Source organism: Neovison vison, chromosome 7 (genome assembly GCF_020171115.1).
Source record: "Neovison vison isolate M4711 chromosome 7, ASM_NN_V1, whole genome shotgun sequence".
NCBI lineage: Eukaryota > Metazoa > Chordata > Mammalia > Carnivora > Mustelidae > Neogale > Neogale vison.
This window is the reverse complement of record NC_058097.1, coordinates 181,071,084-181,086,395: the sequence shown is the minus strand read 5'-3', so window position 1 is coordinate 181,086,395 and position 15,312 is coordinate 181,071,084. Positions and strand designations below refer to the sequence as shown.

At 52.2% G+C, this 15,312-nt stretch overlaps 1 protein-coding gene across 4 annotated transcripts in view; it reads right to left on the bottom strand.

Annotated features, from left to right (window-relative positions):
• PRR5L (proline rich 5 like) overlaps positions 1–15,312 on the bottom strand; it is a 72,257-nt gene that overhangs the window by 11,701 nt on the left and 45,244 nt on the right. For all 4 annotated transcript variants that reach the window (XM_044259097.1, XM_044259095.1, XM_044259096.1 and 1 more), the window contains exons 6-8: positions 11,984–12,041; positions 6,773–6,864; positions 3,635–3,775 (exon numbers count right to left, since the gene is read on the bottom strand). In XM_044259097.1, the coding sequence (XP_044115032.1) occupies positions 3,635–3,775; positions 6,773–6,864; positions 11,984–12,041 (291 nt within the window). The remainder of the gene's footprint in view (positions 1–3,634; positions 3,776–6,772; positions 6,865–11,983; positions 12,042–15,312) is intronic.

The window sequence follows — 15,312 nt, the reverse complement described above, 5'->3', positions numbered from 1 at the left end:
AAAACGGGAGACCAAAAGTGACCCAGGTTCTCCAGAAGACCTGCAGACTCTTAGGGAATCCAGTTTCTCTCTGGAAAGGACTCTAGAAGCCTTGCTGGGTATCGAGGAGTTGGAGGGGAGAAGAGCTGTGCTCAGCCCAACCGGATGTCCCACCAAAGTCTCACATCGGAAGGGAGGGTACATGACCTTCACTTAAAGAGTAAGAACCCCCCACCGTGCTGGAGTTTGGGGGGATGGGAGGAAAAGATGGAAGTGGGAGGCTGAGGCCAGAAGAGCCCGTCCCACAGGCTGGGGATGCCTGGGGGAGGCGGAGGCTCCCTTGGATGCCAGCTGACTTGGCCCATGTCAGCTCCTTCCCCCAGGGACAGGGAGGGCTGGGGGCGGTGGAAGGGAGGGGGGTTGGCTTAAGGAAACACAAACAGGCTAGGGAAGGGGGTTACGGGGCAGAAGACTTCGGGATGGGAGGGGGTCAGAAGGGAGGACATGCAGAAAAAACAGGCCGCAGTGAAGGCTGCCCAGCACTGCACGGGGGTGAGATGGGGGAGGCAGGAGGGTTTTCATGGCCCCTGGGCTCTGACACCTGGCCCTCGGCCTGGGCTGATGCCCTGGAAAATCCAGCAGTGGAAATGAAGGGGGAAAGCACTTCAGCCAGGAAGGGACTCCTCCAGGCCGCAGAAGGGAGAAGGGAACCTTCCTCGGGCTCCCTGGAAACCACTCAGGACTCAAACCGGGGCAGTTTCCGCCCCAAAACCACCTTGACTGGTGTTCAGAGCTGAGGAGACTTTTCTTTCTCCTTCAGTTTTTTTCCTCCTTGATATTTCTCCTCTGCCTTATCGCCCCAAGCCTTCTCTCGACTCAACAAGAGAGGGACAATGGAGAAAGGGGAAGAGACAAGAGGTGGGGTGAAAATGGGTAACACGCGCATGGTTTGGAGCTGGACAGTTTTCTCCCAGGGCAGCCGCGGACAACCCGACTTGCACACAGCCCTCAGCCCAGCCGCCAGGCTGACCCAGCGCAAAATGAAAATGTGGGTGGGATCCCTTGTGCAAAAATTACTAGGCATTTCAAGACGGCGATGGGAGAAAGTAAACCGAGCATGGGACCCTGCTTGGCAGGGGACCCCGGGTGACTGCACGGGTGCCCCTCGGAAGGCACTGTCCCAGGATGATCTCAGGACCTGGCGGCACATCCAGGAGGAACCAGATCCCAGGCTCAGCCTCTCCCTGGGGGGCAGCCTGGGGACAGAAGCGTGCCACCCAGAGAGCAGGGGACTTGGCAGCCCCTTGCATGTGTTGGGGAGGGAGGGGCTTGTTCCAGGACATCTGGAAGAGCAGTGGAAAAGGGACACCTGAAGGCCTGGGGAATGGCTCTTTTCTCTGTATGAGGGTCAGGCGAGGAGAAATCAGCTCCAGATCTCGTGACACTGGGGCAAGCGGGGGCCTGGGGAGAGAAGGGAGCAATTCTAATGACTGGGGCCCCAATTTCCTGCAGTGGGCATGGTCCCAGGGCGTTCAGACCCAGCAGCTGCCGTCCCGCGGCTCAGGAAGATAGACCCGGATGGGGCAAGGATCCCTATTCGTCCCTGTCACATTCCCAGCTCTGGGCTTTACAGTTTCCAGAGTGAGGAAGAACAAGAGCCAGGACTCATCCCACGAGACCCTCCGGGAAATAGTGCCAAATGACCAGAATGACAGCGGACCATCTTAGAAGCTTCTACCGTCTCTCCCAGGACCCTAGGGCACCGTAGGAGGGAGGCCGTGGTACCTGAACAAGGCCGGATGGGTCGATAGAAAGACCAAGGGCTGAGGGATGGGTGACAGTTTCACTCTCTTATAAATTACGATGTGATCCTATGATGCTCGACCAACTCTGAACCTTCACCTCATCTGCGAAACTAGGAAAACAAGGACTGTCCCCTTGCTCAGCGTCCCAGACTCCTGTCCCAACCACAGAGCTTCTCTGTACTTCCTTCCCTTGGCCAGGAGAGAAGTCCCTGCGCGATGGTCACCATCAGGGGACTGGAGGGAGGCCAGAGGCCGGGTCAGTCCCGCTCAGGCTTTGCTAGCTGTGCCATCCCTCACCGGACATGTTTCATTAACACCTACCACGTGCCTACCACGTGCCTACCACATGTTACCACGTGCCTACCACATGCCTACCATGTGTTGGGTGCTGAAAGCATAAGAGGGAACACGGACGGACCTGCCTTGACTGGAAGATAGCTGTGGGCCCCGGGAGACAGTGTTCTCAGCAGAGGGAACCCAAGTGCGAAGACTCTGCTGCCGCAGGGGGAGACAAAGGGACCAGTGTGACCAGAGGCTCCAGGTGAGGCCAGGGAGGTGGGAGGACCAGAGGCCGGGACATAGATCAGGCCATTTTCCTAAGATCACTGGGAACCCCATAAACAGCAATGGGGGCTAGAGGTGAGGGTGGGTGAAGGAAGCGTCTCCTAGGCAAGCAGGCCAACCCCTGCGGGGCTGCAAGGGGATGATGGCAGCCTTCCCATACGGCTGTTGGGCTGTCCCATATGGGAACATGGTGCATGTTTTTCACGAGCACAGACAGAGGCCTTCCTTGGCTGCTATCGGCAGGTGGGGGCCCTCACCCCTAGTCTCCCACTGAGAACAAAAATAGCACCCACAACAAAAAATCACCTCTCATCCTTAAAAAAGCATAAACAGAAATAAGAAGGGGAAAGCTCAACTTCTCTTTCCCAATCTTCCCATCTGAACCCCAAAGGGGTCATTGTCTAGACTCCTCACTGAGGATGCAAGCTCCACTTTACACTTCTCAGACACGAACCCTCCCCATATTTTCTAGACCCTCCTCCTTCCCTTCCTGCCCAGAAAACACCCGACCTGGCTCTCCAGCCAATGACAAGTATCCTCATCTTATTAGGTAACTCGTGCTCCTCTGGGACTTCAGGGAAGGAGGAGAAGGCCCAGAAGGGCGGCCCAGCTCAGGGACCCAGAAAAGAACAGCAGCTGTTGATATAGAATGGGGAGGAAGAGGCAACCATGTGGGTCATTTCTCAGTGGAAACACGTGAGCTGCGTGTGTGATGCCACGTTTGGCCACGTGCAAACTGAGGAAGTGCACGCAAGTCTGCAGAGGGAGGGGGAGAGACAGAGACACTCGGTCCAAGAGACACCGGCCAGGTCTTCCCGGCGTTGGAGAGACAGGGAAAGACCAGCAGGTAGCGACAGGCTGGCAGCTTTGGGGTCTGCCGTGGTCTCGCTTCTGCTGTAGACTTGGGATGCCCACCTGTCCCTAGGGAACCTTCTAGTGACTATAGTCTGGCTCCACTCACCTGCAGGGGGCGCTTGCTGTCACGTGCTCCTTGTGGCTCACTGAGGAGGGAGCATATCAGCTCCCTGAATGACAGGACCCTGGTTCTCTGGCGCCTCCCCCACCCCAGCCCCCAGCGCCAAGCCACGTCCCCCAACAGCTGGATCCCAGCACGGAGCACAGCCTTACAGATGCAGCAAATGAACACACGCACTAAGGAACAGGAATAATGACACTCTAGCAAAAGAGCTGAACTAAGGTGCTCAAGTCACCCAGTCCCATCCCCGTGCCATAGGGTCTCTTCCCAACCCAGCCCGGTGGCCATGGTCCCAGGGGGCCTCACCCACCTGCAGGATGAGCAGCATCTGGACGATGGACGGGGGCGGCGGGGACCGGGCCAGCAGCAGCACATCCCCAAGCTTCACCTTCAGCAGCACCAGGTCACGGAAGCCCAGCAGGGAGATCTGACGGATGGTCAGCTCCTGGCCCTGGAGAGGAGAGAGGGGGCAGCACTGGGACATGAGAGCCAGCTGGACAGGCCACCAACATAGGGTCCAGGACGCCCAGTATGAACAGAACACCAGGATGGGACAAGACAAGGTACGCGCAGAACTTGGGGAGCGGGGTGGGGGGGTGGATGCTGCCAAAGAGTCAAAGACTTGGCCCTGGTCCTCCCCAAGGAAAGCTTCATGTACAGTAAGGCGTGACTCGACCCGCCTGAGTAACCCAAGATGATATAAGACACATAAATGGGGACCATGTTGTCATGAGTTTGGTGGGGGGAGGGGCGGTCAGGAAGGAGGAAGAGAGAGGAAGATGGGGGGAAACGAGAGAAAAGATCCACACCCCACCCCACCCCCTTCCAGGCTGCTTCCTCAACTCTGCTCAGTACGTGAGCACTTAGCCTGCACCAGGCCAAGAAGGAAAACACACGGACGAGTCTGACCACGCAGGGTGTAGGTGGGGGCTGGAAATAACTAATAATCCTAAGAGCTGACAATTTACTAAGCTCCAGGGGCTAGGCAGGACTTTCAATATTTTAGATGGAACTAACACGATTAATCCCCACCCTTCGCGATAGGTACTGGTATAAAACCTACTTCACACACGAAACCTCTTGAGCCCAGAGTTATGGTTCTAGCCCCAGGGTAGAGCCGGATCTCAAACCTTAACTCTTTGATTTTAGGGCTCCCGAAGTTTCTCAAAGCAAAGAGAAAAGAGGGTCTCTCTCCTAGACTCCCCTCTGTGCGTATACACACCGCACACACCAAAAATGGGCTGCTCCTGGCAGAGCCGAGGAGCTCGGAAAGGACCTGCGAAACAGGATGTCACTTTTCATCCCTCAGGTCCGCCAAGGCTTAAGGAAGATCTACATTTACTAGAACTCCTCAGGGTTTCCCAGAAACACACAGAGTGCTTTTGTCTTCCCTGCATCCCTTCCCCTTTGCCCGCTTCTGTCCCCAGAGGTACACACAAGCGCCCCTGGCACTTTCCAGGCTTGGGTCAAACACCCCTTCTTTGACTGCCTTCCCCGCATGTCTCCAATGGCAGCGGTGCTCCCCCCAACTTTGCCTTTTCCAAGGCAATGCAGTCCACACTGACCTCTGACCTTATAACTATCTGTACCCTCGCTTCCTCTCCCAAGTTCCTTTCACTTTCTAAGGTAGGAAAATGAAGGCAAGCTTCCACATCCTTGAACACAGTAGGTCTTCAAAACCCCGTCTGTCCACAGAGGAACTAGGTCTGACACAGACACCTACACAGACAGGTGCTCTAAGGAGGATCGAGCTGACCTGACAGACATCTCGGTGTGTTACTAACAGCAATGAGGACCCCTCACTCCAGGCCTCTCAAGGTGGGCGCCTGGGTCAGCAGCAGCACTTGGGAAATTGTGTGGGGGACAGGGAGTGGACAGGGGCAAGTCAAATATCACTGGAGCTTGTAATTTTCCAAGAGAAGCAGCTGGTAACATCCCAGACCCACACAACCGGGATCCTGCCTGGATATATGTCAGTGAGGGCCCTTCTTGGCCATCCGGTGACCGCACCAAGGCCACGCCCACTCAGATGCCACACTCCCATTCTAACCCATCCAGATACCCACACCCTGGTATTCCGTGCTCATGGGGTCCTAAGACAGACACTCAGGTGTACACACCCCCTCCAGTAGAGTTGCCAAATAAAATGGAGAATGTCCAGTTGAATGGGAATAATTTTTTAGTAGAAGTATGTGCTAGATTTTGTGTTATTCATTGTCTATCTGAAATTCAAATTTAACTCAGCATCCTATAATATTATTTGCTAACTCTGGCCACACTATCTCCCAGGTTGGTCTTCTTAGGACCCAACGCGGGCCTAGGAGTGACCACTACCAGGAGGGGAGACGTCTGTGGGGATCGGAGCTTAAATGACGCCATACACGCTCCAAACCCTCTCAGAGGGGCACAGGACGGAGCTGAGGAGGGGATGAAGAGACCAGTGAGCTAACGGTCAGAGCTCTTCTGGAACTACTCGGGGCAGGCCAGAAATGGGATACGGACTCTGTAGGCATAACCCCCCAATTTTTAGATATTGCTATATATTTAACAGAATTCCAAGTTCCCATACAACACCATCCAGAGCAAGAAACGCCTGTGGGCCCTTATGTCCAGCACACGTCACTGCCAAGGGCTGTGCTGCTGCGGGGCCCCACACTCGCCCTTCAACAAAGCCCCCATGAGATCTGCACCTTCACCCCAACAGGCAGACCGGGGGCAGGGTAAATGGAGGATGGAGATGTGAATCTTGGGGAGAATGATCTATCAGTCAACCTGACCGCAGGGGTGTCCACTCTGAGCGGGCAGTGACCAGTCCTGTTAACAGCCTCTGCAAGAAGGTGGAGGAAGTCAACTCAAGTGTTAGAATAAGCTCCGGTCACAGAGTAAGAATACCAAGGAGGTGCTGCTCATTTTTCGCTGGACGTCCCATATTTTGCAGCTGCAACAGAGCTCTGCACAGAGAAATGAAACCAGTTCGCCCAAGCCCAGCTACCAGTGTCCTTTCTGCTCCCTCCCGTGGCTACTCGTCTTCAGGCATCCATCCTTTATGGAAGGCAAGCAACATGATTCCCTTCCCACAATCTGGGACAACAGCATCCGTGGGCTTCAAAGAAAGGGAGGGGGAAGAAAAGAGAAAAGAGAAAAGTCTCCCTGCCCCATCTTCTCTACTTCTGAAACAAACCGCTCCAAGAATATACAGGCAGACTCAAAACCAAGAGCATGACTAGAGCCTACAAATTGCTGGTTAAGCGGGCACTCTCCCTTTGCTTGAGGTTAGATGCTAAACATAGACCAGAGAGCCCTCCAGAGAGCGCCGAGCTCCTTAGCCAACTCAGGCGCCCAACGTCCTGCCTCTGCCCCGTTCACCAGGAGGCCCCAGCTGGCCAAAGGCCAAGGAAGGAGACAGAGCGCCGAGGCCGGCAGGAGGTCGTTCCTCAGTGAGACTGACCTGAACTGGATAAAATATTGCCTGCAGGGTGGGGAGAGTCTCAGTGAAGAAGTGGTCCCACACTTCAGCCAGAGCCTCAATGCGATTTTCACCTACACGAGGGCGAGAAGATGGGAGGGGAGAAAGAAAGAAAAGAATTTATCATTACTTGCAGGACAGGCAGAGACAGTCCCGTGTCAAACGCAGCTTGGGGACAGGGCAGCTTGGGGACAGAGGTACAGAAGCAGCTCCTTATCTACATTTGCCCTGGGAGGCATTAGTACAAGTAAATGTGGGATTAGATGGGAAGACTTCACGGAAAAAAAGACAAATACGTCTTCTATCCCCCGTGCCAGAAAAGGGAGCTGAAGTTTGGAAATCACATGACCATTGTGCCATCATGGGAATGGTTACAACATTCTCAGGCACTGCGCTAAACAACTTATCTATAGGTCATTTCATGAGTAAACTCATGACTTCATTTTATAGGCTCAGAGAGGCCAAGGGTCTAGCTCAACATCACACAGGGAGAAGGCAGAGTGGGGATGCCAGAACCCATGCTCTCGACAGAGTTAATCTGGGAGGATCATGGGCACAGTTATTTATTGTTTTCATTTTCTAATCATGACAACACTGTTTTTGTTTTTTGGTTTTTTTTGTTTTTTAAATTCTGGATTGGAGCTGTCAGTACAGGGAGAAGAAAGAAGGGCCTAGAAAGTACCACTTCCACCCACTGGTTTGCAATAACCAGGGGCCAGGTGAAGGGTGGGACATGGCACATTCGGCAGTGGTCACCCCCAAGACACAGGACCCACCGGATGCTGCGCCTACTCTCTCGCCCCTGGGACCCAGAAGGCTGACCACGGTCAGGCACCAGTCCCGGGCTGCCTCTACACGGGTCACCCCAATGCCACCGGAAGGCGGTGCCAGAAACTTTGCAACTGCAGGAAGGCGGGCACGGGCAGAGAGAGGGGCCCGCACAGTGGCTGCTTTTTAATGACCTAGATGACAGAGCTGATGGAGCACTGTCTTTGCTCATCTGAAGCAGAGAAACTGGGTCGGCCAAGATTAGACACCGAGAGATGCACTTGGCAAAACCCTGCCAGTTCCACTGAGCAGATCTTGAAAGATTCATTTAGCATCTTCCGCCTATTAATTTAATGGACAATAAAAGCAGCGGCTGAGAGAGAGAGCAGAGCAAGGGCATAACTAGCAGCGAGCAGGGCTGAAGATGTGCAGAGTTTGAAAGGTCAGAGAGAAACACACTAGGGGGGGAAATGCAAATCCATAGCACCCTTTAATTTCCCTCCTGGACTGCTAATTACAGTCGGTTGGAATTGCTTATTGACTTCTCCGTCCCCTCCACTAGAACGGGAATAAGCGCATGAGCCCTGTCCGTCCCGCTCACCATTATTATTTCTAGTGCTTAGCACGATGCCAGACGGATCCATAAATCCATTTTTAGGAATCTTTCAGTAAATGAATGGCAAGGACCAAGTGTATAGGTTTTCCCAGATGCTAAGGCCAGTGCGTGAAAGGAGGTTACCATTTAATCCAATATGGGACAGGGCAGAACAGGACTAAATAATTCGCTCTGACATTTTCCTTTGCTCTTAGATCAAGAAAACCTCTACAAAATGGGCATTCTGGTGGGCAGGGGGCAGGAGTCTGTTTCCTTCTTCTGCAACCTTACCCTTGACCTTTGGGCCCTCCTATGTGGATTTTACCTCAGCCCTTGGTGCTCATCATGATCCTTCACACCACAGGGCTTTTGCATGTGCTAGTCCCTTTGCCTAGACTGTTCTCCAGCCCCCACCCCACTCTTTGCCTGACTTACATTTGTCTGTCCCTCTAGTTTTAGCTCCAATACTGCCTCTATAGCAAAGTCCCACCCACTGGTCAAACCCTCCCCCTATGGACTATAGTCTCGGTACCTGTTGCAATTACAGTTTAATATTTGATGATGATTTGACAAGTATCTCTCTCCACCACTGGTTGTGAGCTCCACGAGGGCCTGGAATCCTACAATGGCTTTGTTCAGCACAGTGTCCCCAGCACCTAGCAAAGTGCCTGGTACGTAGTTGACCGAAAATCAACGTCTGAATGCACAGATCTTTCCAAACGCAGGCTATGCTAGTTCACAGCAGGGAGGAGTTGAGGAGGTCAAAAGGAACATCTGAGATGTTAGCTCTCATCCTAGTACCCAAGAACAAGGTGAACCCAACACCTGGATAATGTCCTTCCCAGGAGAAAGGGCTCCTCCAGCTCCTTTACATGATGGTCTGTATCCTAAGCCTTCTACGAGGCAGACAAGCAGAGGCCTTCTGGAAATGGAGGACGGGAAGGGGACCCCTGCAGGTCAGTGCTGGTGCCTACGGACTCTCCTCCACTACCAAGACAGAACACTCGTCGGCACACGAGGCAATCCTCCCACCCAGCAGGAGGAAGACACCTCTCCTGGGAACCTGGGTCTAATTGCTGCCTTCAAACCTCACAGAGTAATGGACGTTTTGGAAAGCATTCAGAGGAGAACATCAGACAGACACAGGCTAACAAAACAAGGTAGCCCTGGGGAAGAGAGTTACAAGTAGGTGACTTCACCTTCAGAAAACAGCTCAGAGGACTCAGCTTCCTGCAAAGATGAAGGGTGACTGGATGGAACGTTCTAGATAGACACCCTACAAACACTTAATGGGCCACAGGAGTTTTGACCGCCGCACGTCTACAGAAGGGGAATGAGAAACTCCTCATGGTCAAGGTTGCTAAAGCTGGGGAAATGTCACTGGAATTATCGGGACAGAGCCTGCCCGGAGAGGAGCTGTGTGTGTTGGTTCTGCGGCTGTTATGCTGCAGGTGCATAAACAGGGAGGTCTGTTCCATGAAAGGATGGATACTATCCGTGGTTTCTGAGCTACGTTTTATAGCCAGAGGATCCGGGGCACCTGGGTGGCTCAGTGGGTTAAGGCTCTGCCTTTGGCTCAGGTCATGATCTCAGGATCCTGGGATCAAATCTTGCATCGGACTCTCTGCTCAGCAGGGAGCCTGCTTCCTCCTCTCTCTCTCTGCCTGCCTCTCTGCCTACTTGTGATCTCTGTCAAATAAACAAATAAAATCTTAAAAAATATAGCCAGAGGATCCTTGTAGCTGAATAAAATAGTTCTTGGAGGTGTAGTACATAACATAAAAAGTGGGGATGGTCAGAAGACAGGCAAGGCCCTTACAGGTTTTCCACAGGCCCCTTGGCTGTGCAGTAGAGCCGCTCAGACGCCTGGACGAGAGCAGTCCTGGAACACCCGGCCCAGTGCCCCGTAGGGCGCTTGGGGGGCAGAGGCACAGAACCTCAGGTGACTGGCATTCCTGAGCCTTCACTCCAAATGTATTTATGGTGAGCATCGCTCAAATGAGAGGCCCTGAACTTCCCTTTAAAATATTTTATTTATTTATTTGACAGACAGTGAGAGAGGGAACACAAGCAGGGGGAGTGGAGAGGGGGAAGCAGGCTTCCCGCTGAGCAGGGAGCCCAATGTGGGGCTCGATCCCAGGACCCTGGGATCATGACCTGAGCCGAAGGCAGATGCTTAACCACTGAGCCATCCAGGCGCCCCTGAACTTCCCTTTAAAAGCACCATACAGCTCCAGTTTTGCTTGATATCCTTTTCATGAAGCTGGTTTTCCACGTTTCCAGGAGCTTGTGATAACTCCCCAGATGACTTCCAAGCAAACCCATGGCCACAGACCATGTGCTTCTCTTCCCTCCCTTTCTGAGGCAGCCACCTCCCACACTGGTGTACCAGCCTGACCCCAGCATGCAAAAGGGGCACAGACTTCTTCTCATCAAGGCCAGTCACTTAAAAATCAGGCCTTGGCCAGGGGGGCGCAGGACACCTAAGTGGCTCTGTGGGTTGAACATCTGACTCTTGAATTCAGCTCAGGTCATGATCTCGGCTTGTGACATCGAGCCCCGAATCAGACTCAGCACCGGGTGTGGAGCCGCTTAGGATTCCCTCTCTCCCTCTTCCTCTGCCCCTTCTCCCTGCTTGCATGAGGGGGCAAAAAAAGGCACACCCTCCTGCCCGCTATGTCTGTGTCCAGTAGTAAATCTGTAGTAGTAGATTTGACCTCCAGGTAGAAGTTTCTAGGCTAGAGTAGGGGAAAAAAAAAACAACCCCATCTGTGGACCTACTACATGCCAGATAATGGGGTTACACCTATTATATTCCTACACTTCCTTTCAAAATCGAAATCAGTCAAGCAGAGAGAGTCAATTATCATATGGTTTCACTCATTTGTGGAGCATAACCAATAGCATGGAGGACAAGGGGCGTTAGAGAGGAGTAGGGAATTTGGGTAAATTGGAAGGGGAGGTGAACTATGAGAGACTATGGACTCTGAAAAACAGTCTGAGGGGTTTGAAGTGGCGGGGGGGTGGGAGGTTGGGGTACCAGGTGGTGGGTATTATAGAGGGCACAGCTTGCATGGAGCACTGGGTGTGGTGAAAAAATAATGAATACTGTTTTTCTGAAAATAAATAAATTGGGAAAGAAAAAAAAATCGTGTCATTTTAAAAATGATTTAAAAAAAAAAATCCAAAGAAACTAGAAACTTGCCAAAAGTCCCCCAAGCAACAGGCGGTGAGCTAAGATCAGCATCCAGCTTCTCAGGATCCAGAGTCATGGGGCTGGTCAATTCTTGCCTTGGTCCCACCTCCCACCTCCACTCGGTGCCTCTCCATCCTGTCCCATGGGCTCTAAAACGTTTTAAGTCCAGGAACCTTCCTTTGCCCATCAAATCAGACCTCCTGCGGCAGGTACCTGCCCGGTAGACAGTCCCCCAAATGGGTAGGGGCCTCCTGTCATAGAAGACCTCAAGAAACATGAAAAAGGCCAATTGAGAATAGCCTGGATCAGACCAGAAGGAGCGGCGAGGCAGGATCTGGAGCGTAATCAATCCCTGCCCAGGAGACCGCCAGCACGCCCCCACCCCCGGGGAGAACCCTCAGCAGGGTCTCTGAGAAGACCACCCCGATTCCACAGGACTTCTCAAAATACGGACCGGACACACACTGCCGCGAGCGGCCGATGGCAGGGGAGTGCGGCCGCCTGGCTGGAGGAGACACGGTCGGCGTGAATCACTCCCTTGGAACCCGCCACTTTTGGACAGAAGCATTTCAGCTGTCCAAACACCAGAGGCTGAGTCACAGAGCCCGCTGTGCGAGGGCTGCCTTGTACTTGCCTTCGCACAGCTTAATCTTCTCCTCCACGAACAACAGGCCTTTTGCAAGAAGCTGGTTCTGTCAAGAGAGAACAAAGAAGACAAGGGTTGGGCTACTGCACCGAGTGACAAAACCTTCTTCCACTTCCAGTGGCTGAGGGCGCCAGGTTCTAGGCACTGGCAGGCTCTGAAGCCTCCAAGTCTGAGGAGACTTTTGTCCTCTTGGAGGATCAGGCTTCGGGAGAAGTCAGCGAGACATCCCGCAGCAAAAGAGGGAGACGAGAGCCAAACCCAATGGCCATCCCGTCCCTCCAAGCAGGAAGGAGGTAGGCCTCGCGCTTGGCTGGCCCTGTGGCACCCAATATCCTTTGAGCCCTTAATCTAAACTCAGAAGAGGGAGCGCTGAGGTAATGGGAAATTAGGCAGAAATAATATTTTTCAAAAAAGATATATTTAGGGTTTCTCACGCTAGCATGAAAGAGACTGTGTGCAAAACTTCAACCAGCTGTGGGTATGTGTCCGTCCGTGAGCATGTGTGTGTTAAGCTGTGGAAAGGGAGAATAAGGTTAAGTCTTTTTTCTTTTTCTTTTCTTTTTTTTTATTTGACAAAGAGAGACACAGTGAGAGAGGGAACACAAGCAGGGAGAGTGGGAGAGGGAGAAGCAGGCTTCCTGCTGAGCAGAGAGCCCGACGTGAGGCTCGATCCCAGGACCCTGGGACCATGACCTGAGCCGAGGGCAGACGCCCACTGACTGAGCCACCCAGGTGCCCAGGTTAAGTCCTTTTTCAATTGTACTTAACAACTGTTGAGTGTTCTGTGTATGTCAAAGGGTTTACAGCCTTCATTTCACCTAATTCCAACCATCCCGAAAGTCTCCTCTGGTTGGTGCCATCACCCATAGTTGGCTGATGGTCAGGAAAGACACTGCCTACAGGGGACAGAGCAGGGCTTCCTGGAGCCAGAAGCCATGTTCTCTCCGCTCCACTTTGCTGCCTTCCGGCAAGTCTTCCCACCCAGACCCCTTCCTTCCCTTGAAGGGCTACAGCGGGTCCCACAAGAAGTAGAACAGCCTCTCCACAGGTCACAGAAGCTCCGAGAACGAGGACGTGCTGGTGCCTCTCCACCTCACCCCATATTATCAGATTCTCAAAGGTCTATGTTTATGGCATAGGGGGCCTGTGGGGATATGACTCCTACACAAAAAAACCAATGCATTTCTTAGTATACTCCTTTATAAAACCCTACATGGCCATGATGACAAGAGCATGCACAGCAGAGGAGAAAAAACTTAGATGTCAGATGGGTTCAAGTCCCAGCTCGGCCACATTCTAGCTGTGTGATCTCGGCCTTACTTCCCCTGATTCTTGAGTTCCTTATCTTTAAAATGATACCCAACCAGCAATATCATAGAGTTCATGTAAGAATTAGTCACTGTAAATACACACATACACATGTGGTCTTTTTTGTCCTTAGTACTCAGTGGCAATGGGCAGTGATGAGCACAGCTGCTCTCTGAGCCCATCTGTCTTCACAAAAGGAGTGGGAGGTAGAGAAAGTCTGTAAGAAATGAGCCTACATCAAGTATATTAAAATATTTTTAAAAAGGAGCAACCACATTTCTGTGACTCATACATATAAACCAAATGTCACAGATCCTATTAAATAAAACACAAGATATGGGGTGCCTGGGTAGCTCAGTGGGTTAAGCGTCTGCCTTCGGCTCAGGTCATGATCCCAGGGCCCTGGGATCGAGTCCCGCATCGGGCTCTCTGCTCAGCTCCCTCTACTCTTCTCCTGCTCATGCTCTCTCTCAAAGTCTTTTAAAAAACAAAAAACAAAATAGATAGGATCTAACTTCAGAAAGTAGCCAGGCACTGTTTGGTTTCAAGATGGAACCCCAAATTCAAGTTAGAGCGACATCTTATGGGAGAGCACCAACTCTGTTGAAGGACGAAAGAAATCAATTCCTTTACAAAGAACAGCAACAAACAGGTAATTAAGGTGAGACCCCAACTGTGTTCTCTCCCTTCCAGCCCAACAAACGAATCCCAGCAGCTTCTGGGTCAGAAAGCAAGAAACCACCACAGCACCCAACTTCAGCTCTCAGAAGCAAGGCTCTGTGACAGCTGAGCTGGACAGGAAAGGGTTCCAGAGAAGCTTCCTGGTGGCAATCGCTCCATCGGCATGCTTCTGGGCAACTGGGGCCTCAAGTCCCTGCCTGGGTCCCTTTCCCCCATGAGGTTCTCAGAACATCTCTGGGAGCTCTGTGCAAGGGCTCCTGATGCCATGACTCCCTGTCACCACCTCTAATGCAGCACGGATGTCCCAGGCTTTTTCCAAAACAGCCCTACAAGCCTCAGAAAGCTCACGTCTCTGCGATGCACCCACAGATGAGATCCAGCCCCCCTCTGAAGGCAGCTTTCGTGAGTGTGTCCCATCACCGCGGTCATGCACACGTTCAATGGCACGGGTCGGGGAGAACCGGAAGTACTGGGAGGTGGACAGAGAAAAGCCTCGTCTAGGTCCTATCCTGAGTTAGTCAAAGAAATGAATTCAAACCCTATATCCTCTGTGCTAGGTCCTTAGGGGTGAGGAACGTCTCTTAGTTTAGTGCCCGTGGCTCTGAGAAGTGTCCCAAACACAGCAGATGCTAATAGACATTAGCCGAGTGTCCATGTTGCCTGTTTGGGGGGTAAGATCATGTTGAACTTTTTTTTTTTTTTTCTTAAAGATTTTATTTATTTATTTGACAGACAGAGATCACAAGTAGGCAGAGAGGCAGGCAGAGAGAGAGAGAGAGAGAGGAGTTAGCAGGCTCCCCGCAGAGCAGAGAGCCCCACGCGGGGCTCGATCCCAGGACCCTGGGATCACGACCCGAGCCGAAGGCAGAGGCTTTAACCCACTGAGCCACCCAGGCGCCCAGATCATGTTGAACTTTTAAGAAATCAAGATAAGAGACAGAATGTGTATAAGAGGGAAGAAAGGGAAAAACAGTCTCCCTAAATTTGTTGACATTTCTTCATTGGTAAAAATCACTTTGTCTGGATCTTAGAGGATAAACTTCTTTAAAAGACGGCCCAGACTCTCCTTCCTTCTCTCTCACATCTTCCCCCTTCAAGGAGATACTTGGGGAAAAAACAAAACAAAACTTTTTTTTTTCTTTTCCAAGGAAAAGAAATTACTTGTGGATTATAGAGATGAAAAAGAAAATTTTCATTTAAAAATTCTCATGATAGGGGCGCCTGGGTGGCTCAGTGGATTAAGCCTCTGCCTTCGGCTCAGGTCATGATCTCAGGGTCCTGGGATCAAGCCCCGCACTGCGCTCTCTGCTCAGTGGGGAGCCTGCTTC